Genomic DNA, 20,838 nt, shown 5'->3' with positions numbered 1-20,838 from the left:
GTGAGTGTGAATGGCCTCAACGCACCCTGGATGGTCTGATACAGGTCTCCTCTTGAGGGGTGCTCTTGGGCCTCATAGGGGTGCTCCTCCTGGGCAGGCTGTCCCCTGGCTACCCCAAGGAGGAAGGGCAGTGGCTCCCTAGAGTGCAGTCAGCAGAGCCCTGAGTTCTGGGGCTGACACTGTGGAGGGATCTGGGCCTTGTGGGATCCCCTATGTTCCGGGATGGGGTAACTCTGGTGCATGATCATGGCACCCTTCTCACCTTGACTCCTGGCACTGCCTGGACCTCCTCTGCTCTGACCTCAAGACAAGGGCCTCAGAACTCCACCTTTGCCTCCTGGTTCCTGGAGCTCCTGTGAGAGAAATGGAGGGGGCATCTAGGGTGCACACTGTAGCAAAGCCCTAGCCCTTCTGTGCATGTTGGAGGGTTGGACTCTCTGAAGTCCCTCAGCTGTGGGGTGAGAGGTTCCCCAGGGGCTCCCTTGTAGTGCTCCCCTCTTCCCTGGCACGGCCTGGACCCTCCCCTTTGGAGGCCTGCAGGGAAACTCAGAACAAGACCCAAGTCTGGATAGAAAGCATTAAGGGGCCCCACCTGTGGCTGCACCTGCCCAGGGCCTCCTGCAGGTCCTAGGCTGGGGAGATGCTCAGTCCTCAACTCCTCCTCATGTCCTGCCTGGCCTCCCAGCACTGACCACAGGGGCGGGTTCTGCTCAGGCCGGGGTGTCCAGCCCCTGCCGACCTGAAGCCTCTGTCGTCCACCTGAAAACCTCACCTCCCGAGGCCCCGATGCTATAGGTGAATAAACTACTCACCCTGCTCACCCCGCTCTGGGGCCTCTGAGACCCCCACACAAGGCTAGCAAACCTCCCTGCCTTAGAGTCCAACCGCCTCAGTCCTTTCTCGCATGGAGCCTGGGCTCCAGGCAGGACCAGGGATTTTCCCATCTGCCACTTTGAGGCCCCGCCACTCTCACAAGGTCCCGAGTCACTCTGAGGCCTGGATGTCAGGATATGATGCACGTGATCTTACCGCCTGGGGACAACCCGGGTCCCCTCTGTTCTGGGGTCCAGCTCCCCACACTTCTCCCTCAGGATCCTCACCTTTACTCCCGCTAGGACCTGTGCTCCGTCCTTTCCCCAACTGAGGCCCTGCTCCTCACACCAGCGCCTCAGTCTCTCTGAGACCCAGATGTCAGGAAGTCTGCCCACTGTACTAGGACCCCAGTCTGAGACCCGGATGTCAGGAACTCAGCCTCCTGTACCAGGACCCCAGTCTGAGACCCGGATGTCAGGAACTCGGCCTCCTGTACCAGGACCCCAGTCTGAGACCCGGATGTCAGGAATTCTGCCCCCCTATACCAGGACCTCAGTTTGAGACCCGGATGTCAGGAAGTCAGACCATGCGTGTTGTGGTCATCATATCCCAGGGTCTCTCAGGACCGACAGCAGGGATGGGCTTTTCTGAGGTCTCTTCTCATTGGGGTCCAGGGTCCCCTCAGTCTTCCCTCAGGCACCTCACTTTGCCTCTGGGTAGGACCTGGGATTCTCTCCTCTCCCCAGACGAGGCCCCGTTCCTCTTAACCAGGTCTACAGTCTCTCTGAGACCTGGAATTCCAAAAGTCAGGATCAGCCTAGAACACTAATTCCACACCGATACCTCCCAGAGCACCCAAATATAGGGGGTGGGGGTCTGTGGGGTCCCCTCTGATTGGCATCCAGGATCCCCCAAGTCCTCCATCAGTGTACACCCTTTGAGTCCCGTGAGGACCTGGACCCTCCCCTCTGCCCACATGAGACCCCACCCCTTATCCTAGGTCCCCAGTCTCTCTGAGACCCTGATGCAGAAGTCAGGACACGCTGCCAAGTGCTCATCCCAACGCCAGGGATGCCCAGGGCTGGCAGCAGAGGCGTGGAACTGTGGGGTCACCTGTGTTCTCCCATTGGGTCCTCATCCTGAGCCCTGGAAGGTTCTGGGATGCCAAAGTCCTCGGCAGAGGCCAGACCCTCACACCAAGGGCCTCGCTGCCCTGAGGCCCCAGGAGGAGGCTGTGGCCATTACAAGCCCAGGGCTTCTTAGTGGTTGAGGACGCCAAGAGCTGAGATGATGTCCCGGGAGTCACTCAGCCTTTCCTGTGTTCTTCACCTTGACTCTCAGCTAGTGTGGGCACTGCCCTCTACCCACCTGATTTTACTTCCCATAGAGACCCAGGCCCTGTTGAGCCAGCACATCCGAGCGGGAAACCAGGGGTGGGGGACTCATTCCCACAACCCTGCCAGGGTCTTCCAAGGCTGAAAGCAGTGATGACCTATATGTTCTGGGGCCCCAGAGCCCCCTGCCCCCACGGTGCTACCTTGACTCCTAGCATGGCTGGGCTCCTTCACCCTGCTGACCTGAACCCGAAGTCTGTGATCCAGGCCCTCACTTCTTTCTCAGAGGAATCTGTAGCATCACATCTGGATGCCACACCCAGTGATTCCCCACGGTTGTCAGGAGGGCAGCACATGCATTCCCTGGGAACCCTCGGTCTCTGGTCCTCACCTCGAATCTCCACAGGACTTGGGGTCCTCCCTCTGCCCATCTGAGACTGCACCCTACAGACCAAACCTCTGGCTCCCCGAGTTCACTGAGAAAGTGGGCGTTGTGGAGGGGTTCTTAGTCTGACAGCCAGGCTTGGGGTCCCCAGTAATGGTAGAGTTGCATTCTATGGGACCATCTGTTCTGGGGTGTCGTCCTCACTCAGGAGGGGGCCTCCTTGTCCCTTGAGAGAAGGCTGCAGTGACAGCACAGATGCTGGATGGAGGGTAGCTGCACCCATAGTAAACACTTGGTGTTTACTAAACTTCACTGTGTGGTGGTTACTGTCAAAGCTGGGAAATGGACTCACATTGTTCTCTGTGTGTGTGTGGGGGGGGGGGGGGAGGTGATGCTTTGTGAGTAATAAATGGTCGAACCAGGAAAGAATTCTTAACCTATAGGTGTCCTCTAGTCCCAATAGGTGTTCCTACTTTTCAGTCAGGGAAAACAAGGGAATTTGAAATTAGAAAAGTATGAGAATATATAGATGCCAACTTTAAAAAACTGAAACAAGCAGAAAAGGATTCTTATCTGCAGAATGGTTTCCAGAGTGTCACGTGGATGCTGTATCGGAGCCAGAAGAGACAGCATCGCCTATGAGACGTTTAAAATTTCACTTACACTGAAAACTGTTTCTTGCTGAAATCTGGAAGCATCACGTGGGTGAATGACACTACAATTGCAGTGAGGTTTACTCCACTAGAAAATAAGCCTCACTAGCAAGGAGGGATGGAGTTCAAGCAAATATCTTGCCATGTTGATATGATACATTTATAAATGGTGAAATGATCACTGACATAATATTAGCTACACCTCCATCTTGTCACATTTCTTTTTTGTGGTGAGAACATAGAAATTCTACTCTCTTAGCAATAGTCAAGTATTTGATACAGAATTGTGGGCTATGAGCATCCTGCTGTACACTGGATCCCAAACCTTGTTAGTATTATAAGTGGGGCCTAGTACCCTATGAACAATCTCTCCCTATTTCCCCATCTCCTAATTCTTAGTAAGCATCACTCTCTTCTCTGTTTCTCTGACCATTTTACTTTTTAAATTTATTTTTATTTATTTTTTAATTTTTGGCCCTGCTGCTAAGCATGTGGGATCTTAGCTCCGCAACCAGGGATCAAATCCATCTCCCTGCATTGGCTGTGCGGAGTCTTAGCCACTGGACTGCCGGGGAAGTCCCAGTTTGTCCTTTTACGACTCCACATGTAAGTGATAACAAACTGTACTTATCTTTTTCTGTCTCACTTATTTTACTTAGCATAATGCCCTCAAGCTCCTTCCAAGTTGTTGTAAATGGCAGGATTCCCTTCTCTCACATGGCTCTATGCTGAATATGTCGCATCTTCTTTATCCATTCATCCACTGACAGTTACTTAGGTTGTATCCATATTTTGGATATTGTGAACAATGCTGCAATAAATGTAAGAGTGAAGATATCTTTTTGATATCCTATTTTCATTTCCTTCGGAATATACACTCAGAAGTGGAATTGCTGGATCATATGGTAGCTTCCTTGATTGTGTTCTTTGATGCACATAGGTTTTTTTTTTTTTTAATTTTGATGAGGTCCAATTTATCTATGTTTTTCTTTTTTTGACTCTGTTTTTGGTGTCATATCCATGAAATCCTTACCATCTAAAATATTTCTAGATATATAAATAAACACAGGATAGGAAGTACACATACAATTCTTTGCTCTGACCACCAAGAGGTCACAGAACCAATGACCCTTCAGTACCAATGAGCACACTTAGTGTACAGATCTAGTTTTGTCAATATCATTCGACAATAAAAGGAACAAGGGCTCCATGGAAAAAATTATGATTCTAGAATTGGGACTGGAAAGATGGAAAATGAGCCTGGAGCATCTTTGTAGGGTGTGAAAAAAAAGTGCTCAAAAATTTTCAAAAAAGGAAGCAACGTTTTCAGGGGTATGACAAAGGTATATACAAAGGGAGCTGACAGGAAGAGCTCCCAGTGGCCAAGCCGAACAATTTTAAAATAAAAATATATAAAGTTGTATTGGATTTTAACCCAAAGTGTAATATAAATACCATGAGTCCATACTGAAAAAAATAAACAATTTCTTAATTACACAAACAAGGATAGACAAATCTCCCACTGAGAAAGATTCCAGTTTATGCAGACACTTCCACTTCTAGAAAGTGGAGCACAACTCCCCACCCCTGAAGCATGGACTGCACATTGTGACTTTCTTCCAAAGTGGACAGGATGGAAAGGGGGCATAAACAATCACTTTATCACATAGACACATGACAAGCACTACCTCAGCCAGATGATCAATGAGAGCACCATCAGTGGTCAATTGTGCTAATAGTATATACACTTGATATGATGTGCTGAGAATGGGATTTAACATCTGTAATATTCCTCCCCCAAACTCATAACCCCAGACTGCTGCTGCTGCTAAGTCGCATCAGTCATGTACGACTCTGTGCGAGCCCATAAATGGCAGCCCACCAGGCTCCCGTCCTTGGGATTCTCTAGGCAAGGATACTGGAGTGGGTTGCCATTTCCTTCTCCAGACTAGGCATGAGTAAAATATCAGACAAATTCTAATCAAGGGACACTGTACAAAGCATCTACTGAGTACTCCTCAAAACTGTCAAGACCATCGAAACTAAAGAAATGTCAAAGCTAAGAGGAACCCAAGGAGACATTACAACTAAATGTTAGGGTGGTTTCCTCGCCAGGATCCTGGAGTGGGTAAAACCTATAGAAATCTGAGTAAAGTATGGGCTTTAGTTGACAATAAATAATGCATCAATACTTCCTCATTACTTGTAATAAATGTAGCATATTAAGGTAAGACATTAGTAATAGGGGAAACGGGGTGAAGGCATATGAGAATTCTGCTATTTTCACAATTGTTATTCAAGTCTTAAAGGATTACAAAGGAAAAGGTCAAAATAAAGTCTACTGACAGTTTCAATAAAAAAGATAAGGAAACTTTTGGCAAATGATGCTGAGTATGATAAAAAAAAAAAAAAAGGAAATAGAACGGAAACCAAACACAAGCATTCGGAACCTGTAAGTGTGAAACAACCCTTCCTAAATTACCTTTGGTTTTTCCTCTCCCTTAACCTCCAATCCCATATAATATACTAACCTGGCCTCTTTCACCACAGAAACATCTCTGGATCCACTTTTTTCTCAGGCCCCACAAACACTGCCCTGATCCAACCTCATAGATGTTTTGCCTGTATGTGGCAAGAGCCACTAACCAATGCCAGGTGTAGACCTGGAACCCTATACTTGCTCAAAAACCACTTTAAGACGTCTGCCAGTGTTATTTGTCACAGAAATCTGTCAAGATCCAGGCAAGGGCCAGTGTCTTGTCAAAGATACAACGGTTCAGAGCAAATCTTTAGCTTGGTTTATGTCTCAGCGTGCTCAGTCGCTCAGTGGTGTCTGACTCTTTGCCACCCCATGGACTGTAGCCACCACCACCCCTGCCCCTGGCTCTTCTCTCCATGGGATTTCCCAGGCAAGAATACTGGAATGGGCTGCCATTTCCTCCTCGAGAGTATCTTCCCACCCAGGGATCGAACTTGTGTCTCCCACATTGCAGGCAGATTCTTTAACACTGAGCCTCCAGGGAAGCCATGAGGAAACACAGGGACTTCACAAAGGAGCAGAACATTCACTGAGAATCCTTAAGCCAGGGATGGCACCAGTCCAATCTGTGATGCCCTGGGCAAGATCAGCTTGGGAACATGGTGGTGTGTTTCTACACAGAGGCTGCTGCTGAAGATGCTGGATTCTGGAAATGACCTCCATATAAGTCGGTTGGGGGAGGCAGTTTGGGCCCCCTAGCAGCCAAAGGCCTGAGGTTCTTATGTACCCAGAGCAAGAACCCAACCAAACCTAGCAGTCATATCCAATAAGGCGCATGAGGAGTACCTGTTATGATAGCTGTCATGTATCCATCCTAGAGTGGCCCCCGGGGCTGTGGTCCTGGAATTGGCCCCAGAGCACGAATGTCCTCATGGAGGCCGGGGCAGCAGCTCACCTGCAGTGGCATCTGCTCCCCCTTCCCTCTCCCAGCCAGGTCAAATGGGATCTCCAGAGGCTTGCTGTTTCCACCTCTATGGGGCGGCCAAACCTCTTTGTAGCCTGCACCCCTGGGACCTGGTTACTTTCCAAATTCTCATTGGAGTCTGGTGCCTCTCAAACCTAGAAGAGTGTCCTGGGTACCAACCTTGCCATCTGCTAGAGCCTTTCCTCTGCTCAAACAGCCTGACTGGCTCCTAGCTGGCTCTGTGGATGGCTGATCAGACACCCCTCTGCCTCTCACACTCAGGCTCAAAAGCTAGGACCTCACAGTCACATTCACAAGACCCTGAGTTCCCTCCAACACATGGTATTCCACAGGGAATGGTCTAATACACTTCAGGATCATAGACATGTGCCCTGCACTTCTATGGCAATGAATACTACTGAGCCACGATGAGGAGATTGCCCAGATGCTGTGTCAAGTCCTGCCGGCTCCACCTGAAGCACCGTGGAAGGGGATGCTACTGAAAGGGTGTTGCTGAATCGTGCAAAGAGGCCAGGGTTCTTGGCCTCCAGAGAAGAATTCAATCTGGGACCAGAGACGAGGCTGGATTGCTCAGAGTTTTTGTGTACTAAAGTTTTATTAAAGTATAAAGGAGATAGAGAAAACTTCTGACATAGTCTTCAGAACGAAGTAGAAAGAGTACCCCCTTGCTAGTCCTAGCACTGGAATTATATACTCTCAGATTAGTTATTACAGTGAATCAAAAGAATGTCTGGAGGTTGTAAAGACCTCACCAGACTTACTCACATAATTTACAATTTGAGATAACAGAATTAGCTAGAAGATTTTCTTAGAGACTGTCCTCAAGCAGGATACATTATTGCTATATAATCCTAAGGAATGTAGAGGGGGAAAAAAAAGTTTGTCCTTTCTTCCTCTTTGAGAATTCCAGACCCCTCTCTCCATGGGGACCCCTCGACTTCTTATCAACCTGCCTAGGAATTGACTCTCTCACTACCTTGGGACTTCCAGATAAAGATACACACATGAAGTCATCGGGACCACGGCCTAAGCGGCTCTGAGTGGGGGGCAGCAGGACAAATCCCAAGGCAGGTTCCAGGGGGAGGGAGTGCTGTGGGCAGCAGGGATGGGGGCCTCAGGGCTGGGCCCCACAAGGAGGATGCCCCCAACCCCAACAGGGAACTTTGGCAGCTGGCTGCTGCCCTCCTGATGGAGACTGAGCACAGCCCCAAGGAGGCTGACAGTGCAGCTCGGGGGGCGGGGGGCGGGCAGGGGGAGTGTGACTGTGGGTGCGGCAGGAGGAATTCCTGTAGCCAGCTCCCTGTGGGGCAGCCTCTCTCAAAGGTCAGAGGTGCAGGACTTTAGTCTCTGGGAGAGGAACCACACTCGGAGTGGTCTGTGTCTGTGTGTTGTCCTAGCTTGAGGATTAACCCTTGGGTGCCTGTGTCCCTTCAAAACAAATGGTCCTGACAAAAATGCTTCTGCTTAAAATTCATTGGCTACGGGTCATCACATGACCCTTCCTAAGTGAAGAGGCCTGGCAGGGTCATGTCCCCATGTGTGCAGGGGGAGATAAGACAAAGGTGACTGAACACCTGACACCTCTTCAATTCCACACTGCCTAGCAGATGCTCAACAAAGAACAGTGGTTAGAATTTATAATGACAAAATCTCCTTTGTTTTGGAGAGGAGAGTCTGAGTAGGTCACATGGGTCTTGAAATTCTCCACCGTTTCCAAGTGTCCACTGACTATCTGGCAGGTGCCACATGTGTGACTAGAATCACATCTCCTGTTCCTGTTGTTTTCTGGCATTCAGCAGGGAAAGCTGCCCCTTCAGCCCCCTCCACCCATCTGCACCCCTCACTGCAGTGACCTCACCACCTCATTAGGCCCAGAAGTCACTCCTGCCTTTTGATGCCAGGCACAGCCTTAACCTGTAAGTCCTCTGCTGCCTCCACAGTTCTCAACCTGCCTGAACCCAGGGACACTGGCAGACATTACATCTTTACTGGCGAGTACTTATTTCTAATGTTATTCAGATCGCAGACTCTGTCCCTCTCTCCTCTGTAAATTTTTTTTGTTTTCAAGACACCTCAGAAAATTGGCAGCTCAATAGGAAACAGAATAGAAAACCAGTCAAAATTGCTGATCTGAGTGTTTTCCTCTTGGAGGATATATTATTCAATTTGGGCGTTGTGTGTGCTTGGGGGTGGGGAGCAGTGTCTTTCCCAGCTGCAAAGCTTGTTCCCAGGATTCCAGTCACCCAGCATGTCCTGTCCACATTTGCAACTTCTCCTCACACATTTCTTCCCACTGAAATCTAGACCATGTTCACAAGTGGTCAAAATATAGTCCAGATGACCAAATAGTCATTTCAATATACTTGGTAATCAGCTTTCCCAGAGCAGAGAGGATGGCTAGTGTAGGGAATACAGGGCCATACTTCAAAGAGCAAGATTCGCATCTCTCCAGGATTCGTAGCAGATGGGGGTTGGTAGAAAACACCTCCTTTGCCCCTGTGGTCAACAGCAATGCTTCAAGAGCCAGGAAGAACCCCTTCCTTCCTGCCTCAGAAAGAGATCTCTCTGGGCTTTATCCAAGATGCAAAAGGACACCTAACAGCAATGATCTATTTCAGACCTTCCCATCAACCTCATCACACACTGCCTCTAAGTCTGAGGGCTGCCACCAACCAGCCTCATCATGATCACCTCCCACAGAAGGAACCCAGTTTCTCAAAGCCCCAAACTACCCTGGCTCAGGCACCAACATTTGAGTGCTCCTCCTGGAGCCCCACCACCCCTTCCCATGTTGCCTTGTTCCGTTGGACTAGGGGACGTCTTTCCATCTTCCTTGTGTGACTGCAGCTCTGAGACAATCACTCGAGGTGTGGGGGTGTCCTGCTTCTCCTAGTGTCCCCACTGCTAACATGACCTTTCACGGAGCAGGGACTCCATAAAGGTCTTTGGAATAAATGAGCCAGTGAACAGGGAGCTCAGATGAACTGTCTGCTACTTCCTTAAATAACCCAGGCAAATCCAAATAAACAGAGATAATTTAGTTTTTGGGAATGATACACAAAAGGACAGAAACATGAATTCACTACGATTACTTTTATCATCTAATTCTTCCCCCATCAATACTACTGCTCAGTAAGCTCACATTTCCAAAACAGTCCTAATTCCAATTCCACTGTATCCTGTTCAGGACCACAAAACAAAATGGAAGAGTTCCCAATTGCTTTTACAAAACAGCAAAAATTTTGTTCTTGAACTGGGTAAGCATAAGCACATTATGATCAACCTCATTCACAAAGCTGAGACACTGAAGTTTATTTAGCCTTCCATTAAAACAATTCAAGTTTGACAATTTTCTAAAAGAAACAGAGATGAATCTGCCTGTCATCATAAGGAGCAGGAACCCAAAGACGCTACACAATGGCTCCCCCAACTGGCCCAGGCCCTCAGTTTTGAGAAGGCTGAATACTCCCTCTTTAATCACAGAGGGAAGGATTAGACTGGCTGCTGCTCTGGCTCAGGCCTCCTTGTCCTTTCTCCTCCCTCGCAGCCTCTGCAAACTGGAGCACGAAGGACCTCCAAGCCCTTTGTCTGACCCTGAGCACAAATGCCATGACTTTCTGTTTGCTGGTCTCTGCATAGGCCCGGGGACCCCACAGGAACTTGTAGCGAGCAGGGTCACTGTCAGGCACCTGCCGGTACTCCAGGTATCCCTCCTGCACCCACACTTGGGTCAGCAGCTCCTTGGGCTCCCCAAAGATGGAGTGCTCCCTCCCAACACACACACCCATCCTGCTGAGTGCTCCCCAGACCACCTCCTCAGGGGTGGGGTCTCCATTCCTCATGATCACACTGAGGACCAGCACCAGGAGGCCGGCCTTGGGCAGGCCCTGCTCACCGCTCTGCATCGCATCACAGGTGAGGCCCAGGGCAGGGATCATAGCGTAGGTGTCCGCCCTGGGGTATACCACCGTCACCTCCACGCCAAAGACCAGCTGCAGGCACTCCGAGGCTTGTCTGAAGACCACCCGGAAGTGCTCCTGGTTATCCTTGAGGACCTTCTCCAGCATTTCTGCCTGGGAGGTACACTCCTTGGCTTGATACTTGAGGAGCAGGAAGTTCATCAGGTTAGTTATCATCTCCTTCAGAGCTTCCTGGGGCAAGGCCTCCCCAGGGGCTGAGGAGGACACTGTAGGGGAGGAGGCTGAGAGGGATGCAGCTTCCCCCACCTCAGCCTCCAAGAGCTGCACCTCCACCGGGCCCTGGGCCTCGCCTGGGTCCTGAAGGTCTTCCTCCGGCTTGCTCAGCTCACTCATCTCCACCAGGAGCGCGATGCCTGTGATCAAACTCGACAGGAGTGAGACAGGGGGACAGATGGGGACCACGGGGCTTAGGGGAGGAGGGGGTGTGAATGGCCTGGGCTGAGAACTGCACTGCCCCTGTGGTCAGTGCATAGAGGCCAAGCAGGACATGAGGAGCAGCTGAGGACCAAGCATCTCCCCAGGCTAGAACCCACAGGAGGCCCTGGTGGTCTGATACAGGCCACTTACAGGTCTCCCTTTGAGGGGTTCACTCAGACCTCACAGGGGTGCTTATCCTGGGTGGCCAGTCCCCTGGCTACCTGAAGGAAGAAGTAAAGTGGCTCCCCAGGGTGAAGTCAGCACAGCCCGAGATTTCTGGCACTGACAAAGTGGGGGCTATTAGGGCCTTCTGGGGTCCCCTCTATTCTGGGATTGGGAGCCCCACTCAGGGCACCCTCCTCACCTTAACTCCTGATACTGCCTGGACCGCCTCTGCTCTCTGACCTCAGGATATCGGCCTCAGACCTCCGCCTTGGCCTCCTGGGCCCTGGAGCTCCTGTGAGAGAAATGATGGGGACACCTTGGGGGTAGAGTGTGGCACAGCCCTGGGCCTTTTGTGCTGGAAGGAGGAGTGGACTCTGTGAGGGCCCCCACTTGTGGGGTGGGAAGTCCCCCCGGGGCTCCCTTGTAATTCTCCCCTTCCCCCTGGCACGGCCTGGACCCTCCCCTTTGGGGGCCTGCAGGATAACTCAGAACAAGACCCGTGTCTGTGCAGAAAGCACTGAGGGGCCCCACATGTGGCCACACCTGCCCAGAGCCTCTTGGGGGTTCTAGGCTGGGGAGATGCTTGGTCCTCAGCTGCTCCTCATGTCCCGCCTGGCCTCCAAGCACTAACCACTGGGCAGGCATCTGCTCAGTCCAGGGAGTCCAGCCTCTGCCAACCAGAAGCCTCTGCCCTCCGCCCGAAAATCTCACATCCCAAGGTACTTAAGCCAGATGTCAAAAACCCTCTCACCCTGCTCACCCTGCTCTAAGACCTCCAAGAGCTCCCACAAGGGCCAGGATCCCTCCCTCCGTGTTGGGGGTCTAACTGCCTCAGTCCTTCCTCGCGTGGAGCCTGGACTCAAGCAGCACCCGGGACTGTCCCGTCCGCCATTTTGAGACCCTGCCGCTCTCACGAGGTCCTCAGTCTCTCTGAGACCGGCATGCCAGGAAGTCAGACAGGCCGAGTATGCTTTTCTCACCCCAAGGGCTCCCAGGGCCGACTACAGGGGCAGGGATCTGTGGGGTTCTGTCAGTCCTCACTCAGGGTCCCCCCAGTCTTCTTGCAGGCACCTCACCTTGCCTCCGCACAGGACTTGGATTCTCGCCTCTCCGCAACTGAAGCCCCGCCCCTTATACCAGGACCCCAGTCTCTTGAAGACCTGGATGTCAGGAAGTCAGTGCATGCCTGTTGCGCTCATCCTGCCCCCATGGTCGCCCTGGACTGAAAAAATAGACGGGCTTCTCTGAGATCTCCTCTGATTAGGGTCCAGTGTCCTCTAGTCCCTCCTCAGGGTCCTCAATTTGACACCCTGCAGGACCTGGGAATCGGCCCCCCTGAGGCTCCGCCCCATATGCGAGGTCCCCAGTCTGAGACCCGGATGACAGGAAGTCTGCCCCCATACCAGGTCCCCAGTCTGAATCCCAGGTGTCAGGAAGTCCGCCTCCTGCACCAGGTCCCCAGTCTGAGACCCAGATGTCAGGAGGTGAGACCATGCATGTTGGGCTCATCCTACCCCAGGGTCGCCAAGGACCAATAGCAGCTACAGGATTCTTTGAGGTCTCCTCTGACTTGGGTCCAGGGTCCCCTCAGTCCTCCCTCAAGGTCCTCATCTTGAAACCCTAGAGGAGCTGGACTTCTTCCCTCTGCTCACCTGAGGCCACACCCCCTCTCCCAGGTCCCCAGTTTCTCTGAGACCCGAATGTCAGGAAATGCAGCATGTGCTCATCCACCCTCTGTGATCCCTGAGCCTTGATGTGAGAGTCCCACCTCTGGTCAACACAAAGGGCATCCCTGGATCTGCCAGGGCTCTAGATGAGGTCCTTGAGGGAGGATATAAGGAACCCCACAGATCCCTGCCCCTGCTGTCAGGCCTGGACGATCCTGGTGGTGGGATGAGCACTTGGCAGCCTGTTCTGACTTCTGCGTCTATGTCTCAGAGACATTAGGCAACTGTTAGAAGGGGCAGGGCCTCAGATGGGCAGAGGGAAAGATCTTAGTTCTTTTGAGAGTCAATGTGAGGATATGGAGGGAGGACTGAGGGGACCTTGGACCCCAGAGCAGAGTGGGATCTGGGAGGACATAGGGCAGATGAACACATGCTGCATTTCCTGACATTCATGTCTCAGAGAGACTGGGAATCTGGTATAGGGAGTGAAATTCCTGACATTCCATGTCTCAGAGAGACTGGGATCCTGGTATAAGGGCTGGGACCTTAGTAGGGGACAGGAGAGAATCCGTCCTGAGGGAAGACTGAAGGGACCCTGAGGAAGGACTGTCAGAAGCCCACAGATCCCCGCCCCTGTTGTTGACCCTGGGAGCCCCTAGGATGAGAAGAGCACACTAGGCCTGTCCTGACTTCCTGACATCAGGGTCTATGAGAGACTGGGGACTTGGTGTGAGGAGCAGTGGCTTAGGTGGGGAGAGGACAAAGCCCAGGTGAGTTGGCTCTTCCCATCAGGTGGCCAAAGTATTGGAGCTTCAGCTTTAATACCAGTGCTTCCAATGGGTATCAGGGTTGATTTCCTTCAGGATTGACTGGCTTGATCTCCTTGCTGTCCAGGGGGCTCTCAAGAGTCTTCTCCAGTGCTACAGTAATACTATTTTATACTTAGTAGTGTGTATCTGTTAATCCCAAACTCCTAATTTATCACTTCCCCTGCTTTTCCCTTTTGGTAACCATAATTTTGTTCTGAGTCTTTCTGATTTGTAAATAATTTCATTTGCATCATCTTTTGAGATTGCACCCATAAGGCTTACCACAGAATATTTGTCTTTCTCTTTCTGACTTACTTCACTTAATATGATAATCTCTAGGTCCATCCACGTTGCCACAAATAGTATGACTTCATTATTTTTCATGGCTGAGTAGTATTCCCGTGTTGCGTGTGTGTGTGTGTGTGTGTGTGTGTGCATGTGTGTGTGTGTGTGTCTGTGTGTGTGTGTGTGTTTGTGTGTGTGTGTGTGTATACCACATCTTCTTTATCCAGTCATCTGTCAATGGACATTTAGGTTGCTTCCATACCTTGTCTGTTGTAAATAGTGCTGCAATGAATGTTGGGGTGCATGTATCTTTTCACATTAGAGTTTTTGTCTATCTGGGTATATATTCAGGAATGGGATGTCTGGATCATATGGTAGTTCTGTTTGTAGTTGTTTAAGGAACCTCCATACTGTTCTTCATATTGAGTGTACCAACTTACATTTCCACCAATAGTGTACAAAGGTTCCCTTTTCTCTGCTCCCTCTCCAACATTTATTCTTCATAGGATTTTTGATGGTGACCATTCTGACCAGTGTAAGGTGATACTTCATTGGAGTTTTGATTTGCATTTGTCTAATAATTAAGAATATTGAGCATCTTTTCATGTGCCTATTGGCACTCTGTGTCTTTGGAGAAAGGGTCTTCTTTGGAGAAAGGTTTTCATGTCAGGATCACACAGGCTGGGTGGCTCAAACTACAAACCGTGTTGGTTCAGGAAGCCAGCAGCCAATGTGGAGGGGTCAGCTGATGTTGGCTCTTGTGAGGGCTGTGGAGAGAATCTGTCCCATCTCTCCCCTCTCACTTCCAGGGCATTGCTGGCCGTGGTGGGCATGCCTGGGCTTGGGCTTCCTCTTCACCTGGAGTTGTCCTGTGTGCCCGTCTGTCTCTAAATGCGTCATTTGTATGGGGACAGCCATTCTGTTAGAGGAGGGTCCATCCTAATGAGCTCACTGGACCTCCATCAGCTCTGTTAAGACCTTTCTTTTGTCTATAAGGTCATGCCTAGGTACTTGGGATTGAGACTCCAGCACCTGAACTTGAGGGGACATGATGTGACTCCTTACACTCTACAAATGCTCTGAAGTAGGAACATACTGGAATGTTCCAAGGATGGAAGGATGGCCTTCATAGCTACCACAGGTGAATCCAGGGGCGAGGAGAGCAGGCTGCTGGGGTAGGAGCCAGATCATGTGGGACCTCGTGGGCCTGTCTGCTGTGCTTGGAGAAGGGAAGGCCCAGGAGGCCCTAGACTGGGTGCCTCTGGGACCATGTCCCCATCCTCATAGTCACGTGGAGATGGAGGCTTCCAGCTAGAGGTGCTGAGAATCTACTGAGGTTCAGGCCTGTGGCTCTGCTCCCCTGCCTTCACCCCACTCCAGTAAACAGGGACCCCCCCAGGTACAAGGAAAGAAGTGAGGAAAGAGGTGCATGTGGTCAGGTCCCCTGTAGTCATGGGCTATCTCTCTATCCCTGGCACCTCCTCAGCCGTGGAAAGATGTGAGAGTAACCTAGTGGGTTATTTGAGGTTTGAATTTGGTAATCCCTGTGTAGTGCCATTCCAGGCCCTGGCAATGACACCGAGTGCACCCGTCCCAGTAGTTCCTGCTCTCCTTCATTCTTTCTCTAGGCTCTAGGTGGGGGCTGGGGCATCTACTGACAGTGGAGGCAGTGGTTTGGGAAGGGCTGCAAGGAATGTGATTCCCAAAGGCATGGGGAAGACACCTGGCAGGGCCGTTCCAGGGCCAAGGCCAGATTGGTTAGCACAGATCTGTGCTCAGCAGGCCTGGGCTAAGATGGGGGCTCTGCAGAGCATGGGCAGGGATGGGGCCAGGGAGTTGAGAGGTGGAGTAGGGGCAGTGGTGGGGCGGGGGGAAGCCAAGCCCAGGACTGTGCCTATTTGTTCTGGGAGAGGACCAGAGCCCGGCCACCGGGCTGTGAAGCCAGGGGACTTGCCCTCCCTCCTCAGTGCTCCCAGGGTTTCAGGGCCCTCTGTCTTAGAACTCACCATGTGCCTCTCTCCCGCTGTCCCGCCCTCCTTCCTGACCTCCCCACAGACTGCATGTGATGGATGGGTCCTCTGGGTTGCCAACCCCCGTCAACGGACAGTGTGGAGATGGATGGAAGGAGCCAGCCCTCTGTGATGCAACCGCCCCACCCCCGCATTCTGTGTCAGCAGGCTTGGAGGATGCTCGGACATGTGGGGCTGATGTCCGGCCCAGGGCTGTGAGCTTGGAGGCTGCTGTGTCAGGCTCCTGGCCTTTGTGGTTCTGTGTTTCCACACCCACATGAGGTCCTGGGAGTCCTGGGAGGTGAGGTTCAGCTGTCTGTCCTTCTAACAGCCTTAGGATGTCAAGACCATGGAGATGTGGTGGCAGCCTGTGCTATGTGGACCCAGCACTGTACCCTGGCTGTCCACATTGGGAACTGGGACTGGGAGGACGTGGACTGGCAAGAGCTGCAGGAGCAGAGGCTGAGGATGAGCCCTGCTCAGATCCTGGCCTTGCTGCGAGATAGGGAAAAGTTCGGCCACAGAGTGATCGCCAGCAAGTGATGGCCTGCCCCGTGCTACCCGCATGGCCCCTGGTGCTGCCCTGGATCTCAGCTGGCTTGTGATCATTTGTTTTCTGTTGAACCAGTTGATAGGGGGAGGAGGGGTGGGGCTGAGGTTTCTTCAGAGGGGCAGCGAGGGTCCCTGGGCTGGGAAATGGCGGCCTGAGATGCCTGACCCCCACTTTGGGCCTCAGTCCCCATTTGTGCTCTGAGAGGCAGAGGCATATCCAGGTCTGTATGTGGCACTTGCCTCTGTGTGTGTGTGTAGTGGGGGTGGGGGTGTGTGTGTGCACATGTGTGGGTGTGCCCAGCAGAGATCATGAGAGGCACCACAGCACCCAGCCTGGGTTCCCCACCCCCACCGCCTGCAGCTGGGCCTGAGCAAGTCCCCTGACTCCCCAGGGGTGAGGCCCCACAGCAACAGCTCTCTGCTGGTGAATCGCTTGGGTACCTGATATCCGCAGGCTCCCCACTGGGGCCCTCCTGTTCTGTCCCTGCAGCCTGCAGTGGGCAGATTGAGAGCTGCCCATGGCCTGGTGGGTTCATGGAGCACCAGGCCTCTCCCTTTCATTTCGCTCCCTCCCTTGCTTGGCCTTACACCGAGTTCCCTTTCCTGAGGTGAGCCCACCTGAAATGCTCAGTCAGAGGACCCAGTTCACCCTGGGTCTCCTCTGTGATGCAGTCTTAGTCTCTAGCACTTTGCTAGAGAATCACCTTGCTCTCCTTCTGTGTCCTGTCTTTGCACACAGGTTTCGTGGATTGGGGTCACTTTGCTGTGCCCAGAAAACCTAGGTTGTGATGAGGTGGAGGAGCTGGAGAATCAAGCCATGCTACCCAACCTGTGACGTAAGTACCTGACTGCGCTTGCCAACCCTCGCAGGCTGCTACAGTCTGTCCTGGGGAGGGCCAGGAAGGACATCTTCCAGGTGGACATCCCCAAACACCTGACCCCCTTTGGTCAGGAGGCCTGTCCAGACTGGGCTCTCAATAGGAAGGGGACCGAGAGACCAGCTCATGGTGACACCATCCAGTCACCACCATGCCCTGGACATGCTCATCTGGTTCGGTCTGAATCAGCCCCACCCTGCAGTGAGCTGCCCACTTGGTGTGGGGCCGGGGGCTGGGACTCTGGGCTCAGCAAGAGTCTCCAGGACTTTACCTTTATGAAAAGATGTCACCACTCATTTTGGCCCTGCTAGGTCTGGGTGGTTGAGAGAAATGTGTTGTTAGGAAACCAGTTAGTGTTTTTCCCTCTCTGTTCTGGTCCAAACTCCCCAATGTTGGAGCAGTATCCAGGGGGCGATGAGGGAAGGCCGGGGGTGAGACTGTCAGCAGCTGGCTAGGCCCCCGGCACATGGGCCCGCAGGTGCAGAAACTGGCCGTGGTTTGTCCTTGCAGGTGACCCTTGTCTTGCTGTAAAGTGTACCTTGGCTCACAAAGCCTGTGTGCTGGACACCGTGCCTGGTTGCTCCATATCCAAAGTCAGGCTCCTAAATACAGCTATGAGGGCAGAACGACAAGGGCTGATGTTCACCTTGTGGAAACTTGTACTTGTCTTTGGGTTTAAAGTCATGTTTTTGCAAGGCCCTTGGTGGGTGGGGTGACCCTGCTTTCCAGTGGGCCTCTTGGGGATGCCCCTGGATCGGGAGCTGGAGAGGCTCAGCTGCTGATCAGAAACTTGTGGCATCGTCAGTGGACACAGGAGGAACCCATTCTGCTTCAGGGTGCATGACTTATGGAAGGTGACACCCCCATGTCAGGAGCCAGACTGGGTCTTCTGCTGTGTGGTAGGCAAGGCGCAGGGACCAGCCCATCTTGGGCTGGCCTCAGCGCATGGCTCGGGAGCCACACTCTTGGCTGAACCTGTGAAATGCTGCTGCTTCAAATGAAAAGGTACCATGGGGACCAGACTGAGGCCTGTCTAGGGCATGGGCTTCCAGCCTCATCTGGCTCACCCAGTGCCGTGTGTGAGTAGCATGGACTGACAGAAAGAACACAGACTAGCAGCTCTCATTTGATATTTTATTTATTCCCATGGAGTTTTGCTGTACTTTATTAGAGCCAGAAATAGATTTTTTATTACAAGAGAGTGTTTTTGAGTGTCCCTAGGGACTTGGTGGCTCAGGGATTGGGATTGTCCTTGAACTGCTTACAGAAAGCACACTTGTAAACTGAGGAATCCCCCTGCTCCTCATCCACCTCAGGGGCCTCGTTTGGGGCCACAACTGAAACAACCACCATCATGATGGAATAATAGGTGTTGTACATAGTCATCACTGAATCAAAACCTGGATACTCTGTGGGGCTCTAGGGCAGTTCCCCTGCGCTGTCCCTTCCCGCAGTAGCTGGGGGTACAGATGTGGCATTGCTGGACATGCCCTCTCCACTGGGCCCACCCTGCTCGCTGGGGAGATGGTTTTCCCTGGCCCGCCCAGCTACACTACCCATAGACCAAAGGCCATAGAACACAAATGAGCACTGGCCAGGAGTTTTGTGAACTATCGGGGTTCCTTTCTGGGCCTTCTTGTCAGCCTCTTGGGTGGACTCATTGTGATGGAATTTAGGAGAGCGTCTGGTCGCCACAGCTTGCTTCTTTCTCTTTGGGGTCACTGTTGCGCTGGTGGTGGGCTAAGCAGTTGTTCTGGGGTCACCTTTCCTCCAGATGTTCTGCAGGAGGAGAGGCTTGTCTCTCTGAAACTTGGAGTTCCGATAGATCTGAAAGGAAATGAATCACTTTAGCCGTTGTGTGGGAGAACAGCAATTCCTCGCTGCCCTCCTCCCCACCACATCCGGACCTTGCCTAAATATGGAGATAAGGTCTCTTCATTCCTGACAGCTTGAGGCCCTAGTGAGTGCGCTCTCTAGAGCTCCCTCGGGGCCAGCCTCGCTTGAGGTGTTACTGGCCCTCCCTGACCTCAAGTGGCCCCTTGGGGTCTGGAGTCACCCCTGTGGATCCTTTCTAAGGGGGTTGGTGGAACATGACATGTCCTGCTTTCTCCTCTTTCCTTAACCATTCTCTCACGAGAAAAAATTTCTCCTAGGAAATGACACCAGTCCAGCACTCGGTTTGTCTAGTCTAGTCTCCCCAGAAGGGCTTTCTACGTTACCATCATCCTCTTCTTCCCCACAGAGTGACCCGAAGGGCAGATTTCCCTGAACCCATTCAGGTTAAATTCCCAGATGAAAGTCTTGATGCTGTCTGTCTCGAAGATCCTGTCTGCGCCTCTGCGCTGGAGGACCTCCGTCTGGAAGAGATCTGCTTTGATGACCACCGTGTCTCCCTTGTCGTTCCAGTGCACAGAGGTGAAGGCCGCATCCTCCACCATAACCCAGAGCTTCTAGGGAAGGACAGCCTGAGGACAGCATTGTTCTCATCCTCGTTGGCCGTTTCTGGGTTTGGGCCCTGTGGGAGCAGGTTGTCTTGGGAGCCTGGATCTGGGCTCTCGGGTTGGTCACCCTGCTTCTCCAAAGCCATTCCTGAGAATCCACATTTGGATCCAGGGAGGAAATCATGGCGGTCCCCTGCTGTGGGCTCCCCATCAGTTGATGGGGCCAGCTGGGCTGCAAGTGCCTCGTGGGAAGCCAATCAACCTCAGGAGCATTCTCTACCCAAGCAGTGAACGCTCAGGGCAGAAGGGCCTCAGACCAGGGTCTCAGTGTCCAATACTGTCTGGAGATTCTACAATCTGGGTCGTGGGCCAGACTTCCTTACTTGTTTCATGATGTCACAGAGGTGATGTGGAGAGGCAGCCCTGGCCCAGTGTAGGGGAGGGGGGAAGGGGATGGAGATGGGATCCCCAGCTGGTCTCTTGTCTGAAAGTACAGAAAAGTATGTTTCAGGTTGCCTGCAGAGGCTCCCATATGCTGCCAGGTGCCTTGTTTCAGGGGGCCAGGCCTTGGATGGGTTGACAAATGTGCCCCTGGCTCCACTCCCCTCCCTACCAACGGGCAGGCCTGCGTATGACTTCTGCTGAAAGGCCAAGCCCTGGTGAATTCTGGCTTGGCTACCACTGGTCTTGGCTACCACGAGAGAGACCCCAGGGGTCAGATGGGCCCCTGACGACTGTCCCTTCCAGAAGATAGGGTCCATAGCAGGCTGATTGGCCTAGCCTGAGTTGGTGGTTATACCCCCTCACTCCCTGTACCTGGCCTTGCCCCTCTTCTGGCTTTGGTCTCTTCCAGCTGGTGCTGCCGATGGTAGGTCCTGTTCAGATGGCCCCAAAGTCAAAAGTTCTGTTGTCCTGCTCCCACCACTCCCCAGGTCGAGCTCTCCCCAGAGTAGGGCTGTGCTCAAGCACAGTGGGAGCGAATTCAG

At 52.3% G+C, this 20,838-nt stretch overlaps 1 protein-coding gene and 2 pseudogenes across 3 annotated transcripts; 1 reads left to right on the top strand and 2 right to left on the bottom strand.

The window, feature by feature from the left end:
• Nucleotides 1–20,838, top strand: part of LOC122688978 — a 735,084-nt pseudogene that overhangs the window by 229,280 nt on the left and 484,966 nt on the right.
• On the bottom strand, nucleotides 9,937–12,338 carry LOC122688977 (melanoma-associated antigen 10-like). 3 transcript variants are annotated; one of them, XM_043895010.1, is made up of 4 exons: nucleotides 12,288–12,338; nucleotides 11,411–11,503; nucleotides 10,876–10,982; nucleotides 9,937–10,749 (listed from the first exon to the last, which is right to left on the bottom strand). In XM_043895010.1, the coding sequence occupies exons 3-4, from the start codon at nucleotides 10,960–10,962 to the stop codon at nucleotides 10,123–10,125; spliced, it is 714 nt and encodes a 237-aa protein (XP_043750945.1). In that variant the 5' UTR covers nucleotides 10,963–10,982; nucleotides 11,411–11,503; nucleotides 12,288–12,338; the 3' UTR covers nucleotides 9,937–10,122. The 3 variants fall into 3 exon arrangements, with proteins under 3 accessions (XP_043750945.1, XP_043750943.1, XP_043750944.1); XM_043895008.1 differs by having other exon boundaries at nucleotides 9,937–10,982; XM_043895009.1 differs by having other exon boundaries at nucleotides 9,937–10,982; nucleotides 12,192–12,316.
• On the bottom strand, nucleotides 18,645–20,100 carry LOC122690344 (annotated as a pseudogene).

Source organism: Cervus elaphus, chromosome X, assembly GCF_910594005.1.
Source record: "Cervus elaphus chromosome X, mCerEla1.1, whole genome shotgun sequence".
NCBI classification, from domain to species: Eukaryota; Metazoa; Chordata; class Mammalia; order Artiodactyla; family Cervidae; genus Cervus; species Cervus elaphus.
The sequence above is the reverse complement of the archived record's forward strand: the minus strand, read 5'-3'. Positions and strand labels throughout refer to the sequence as shown.

Excerpts from the sequence above, each read along its gene's own strand:
- LOC122688977 (XM_043895008.1), bottom strand. The coding sequence starts at position 10,962 with ATGAGTGAGCTGAGCAAGCCGGAGGAAGACCTTCAGGACCCAGGCGAG.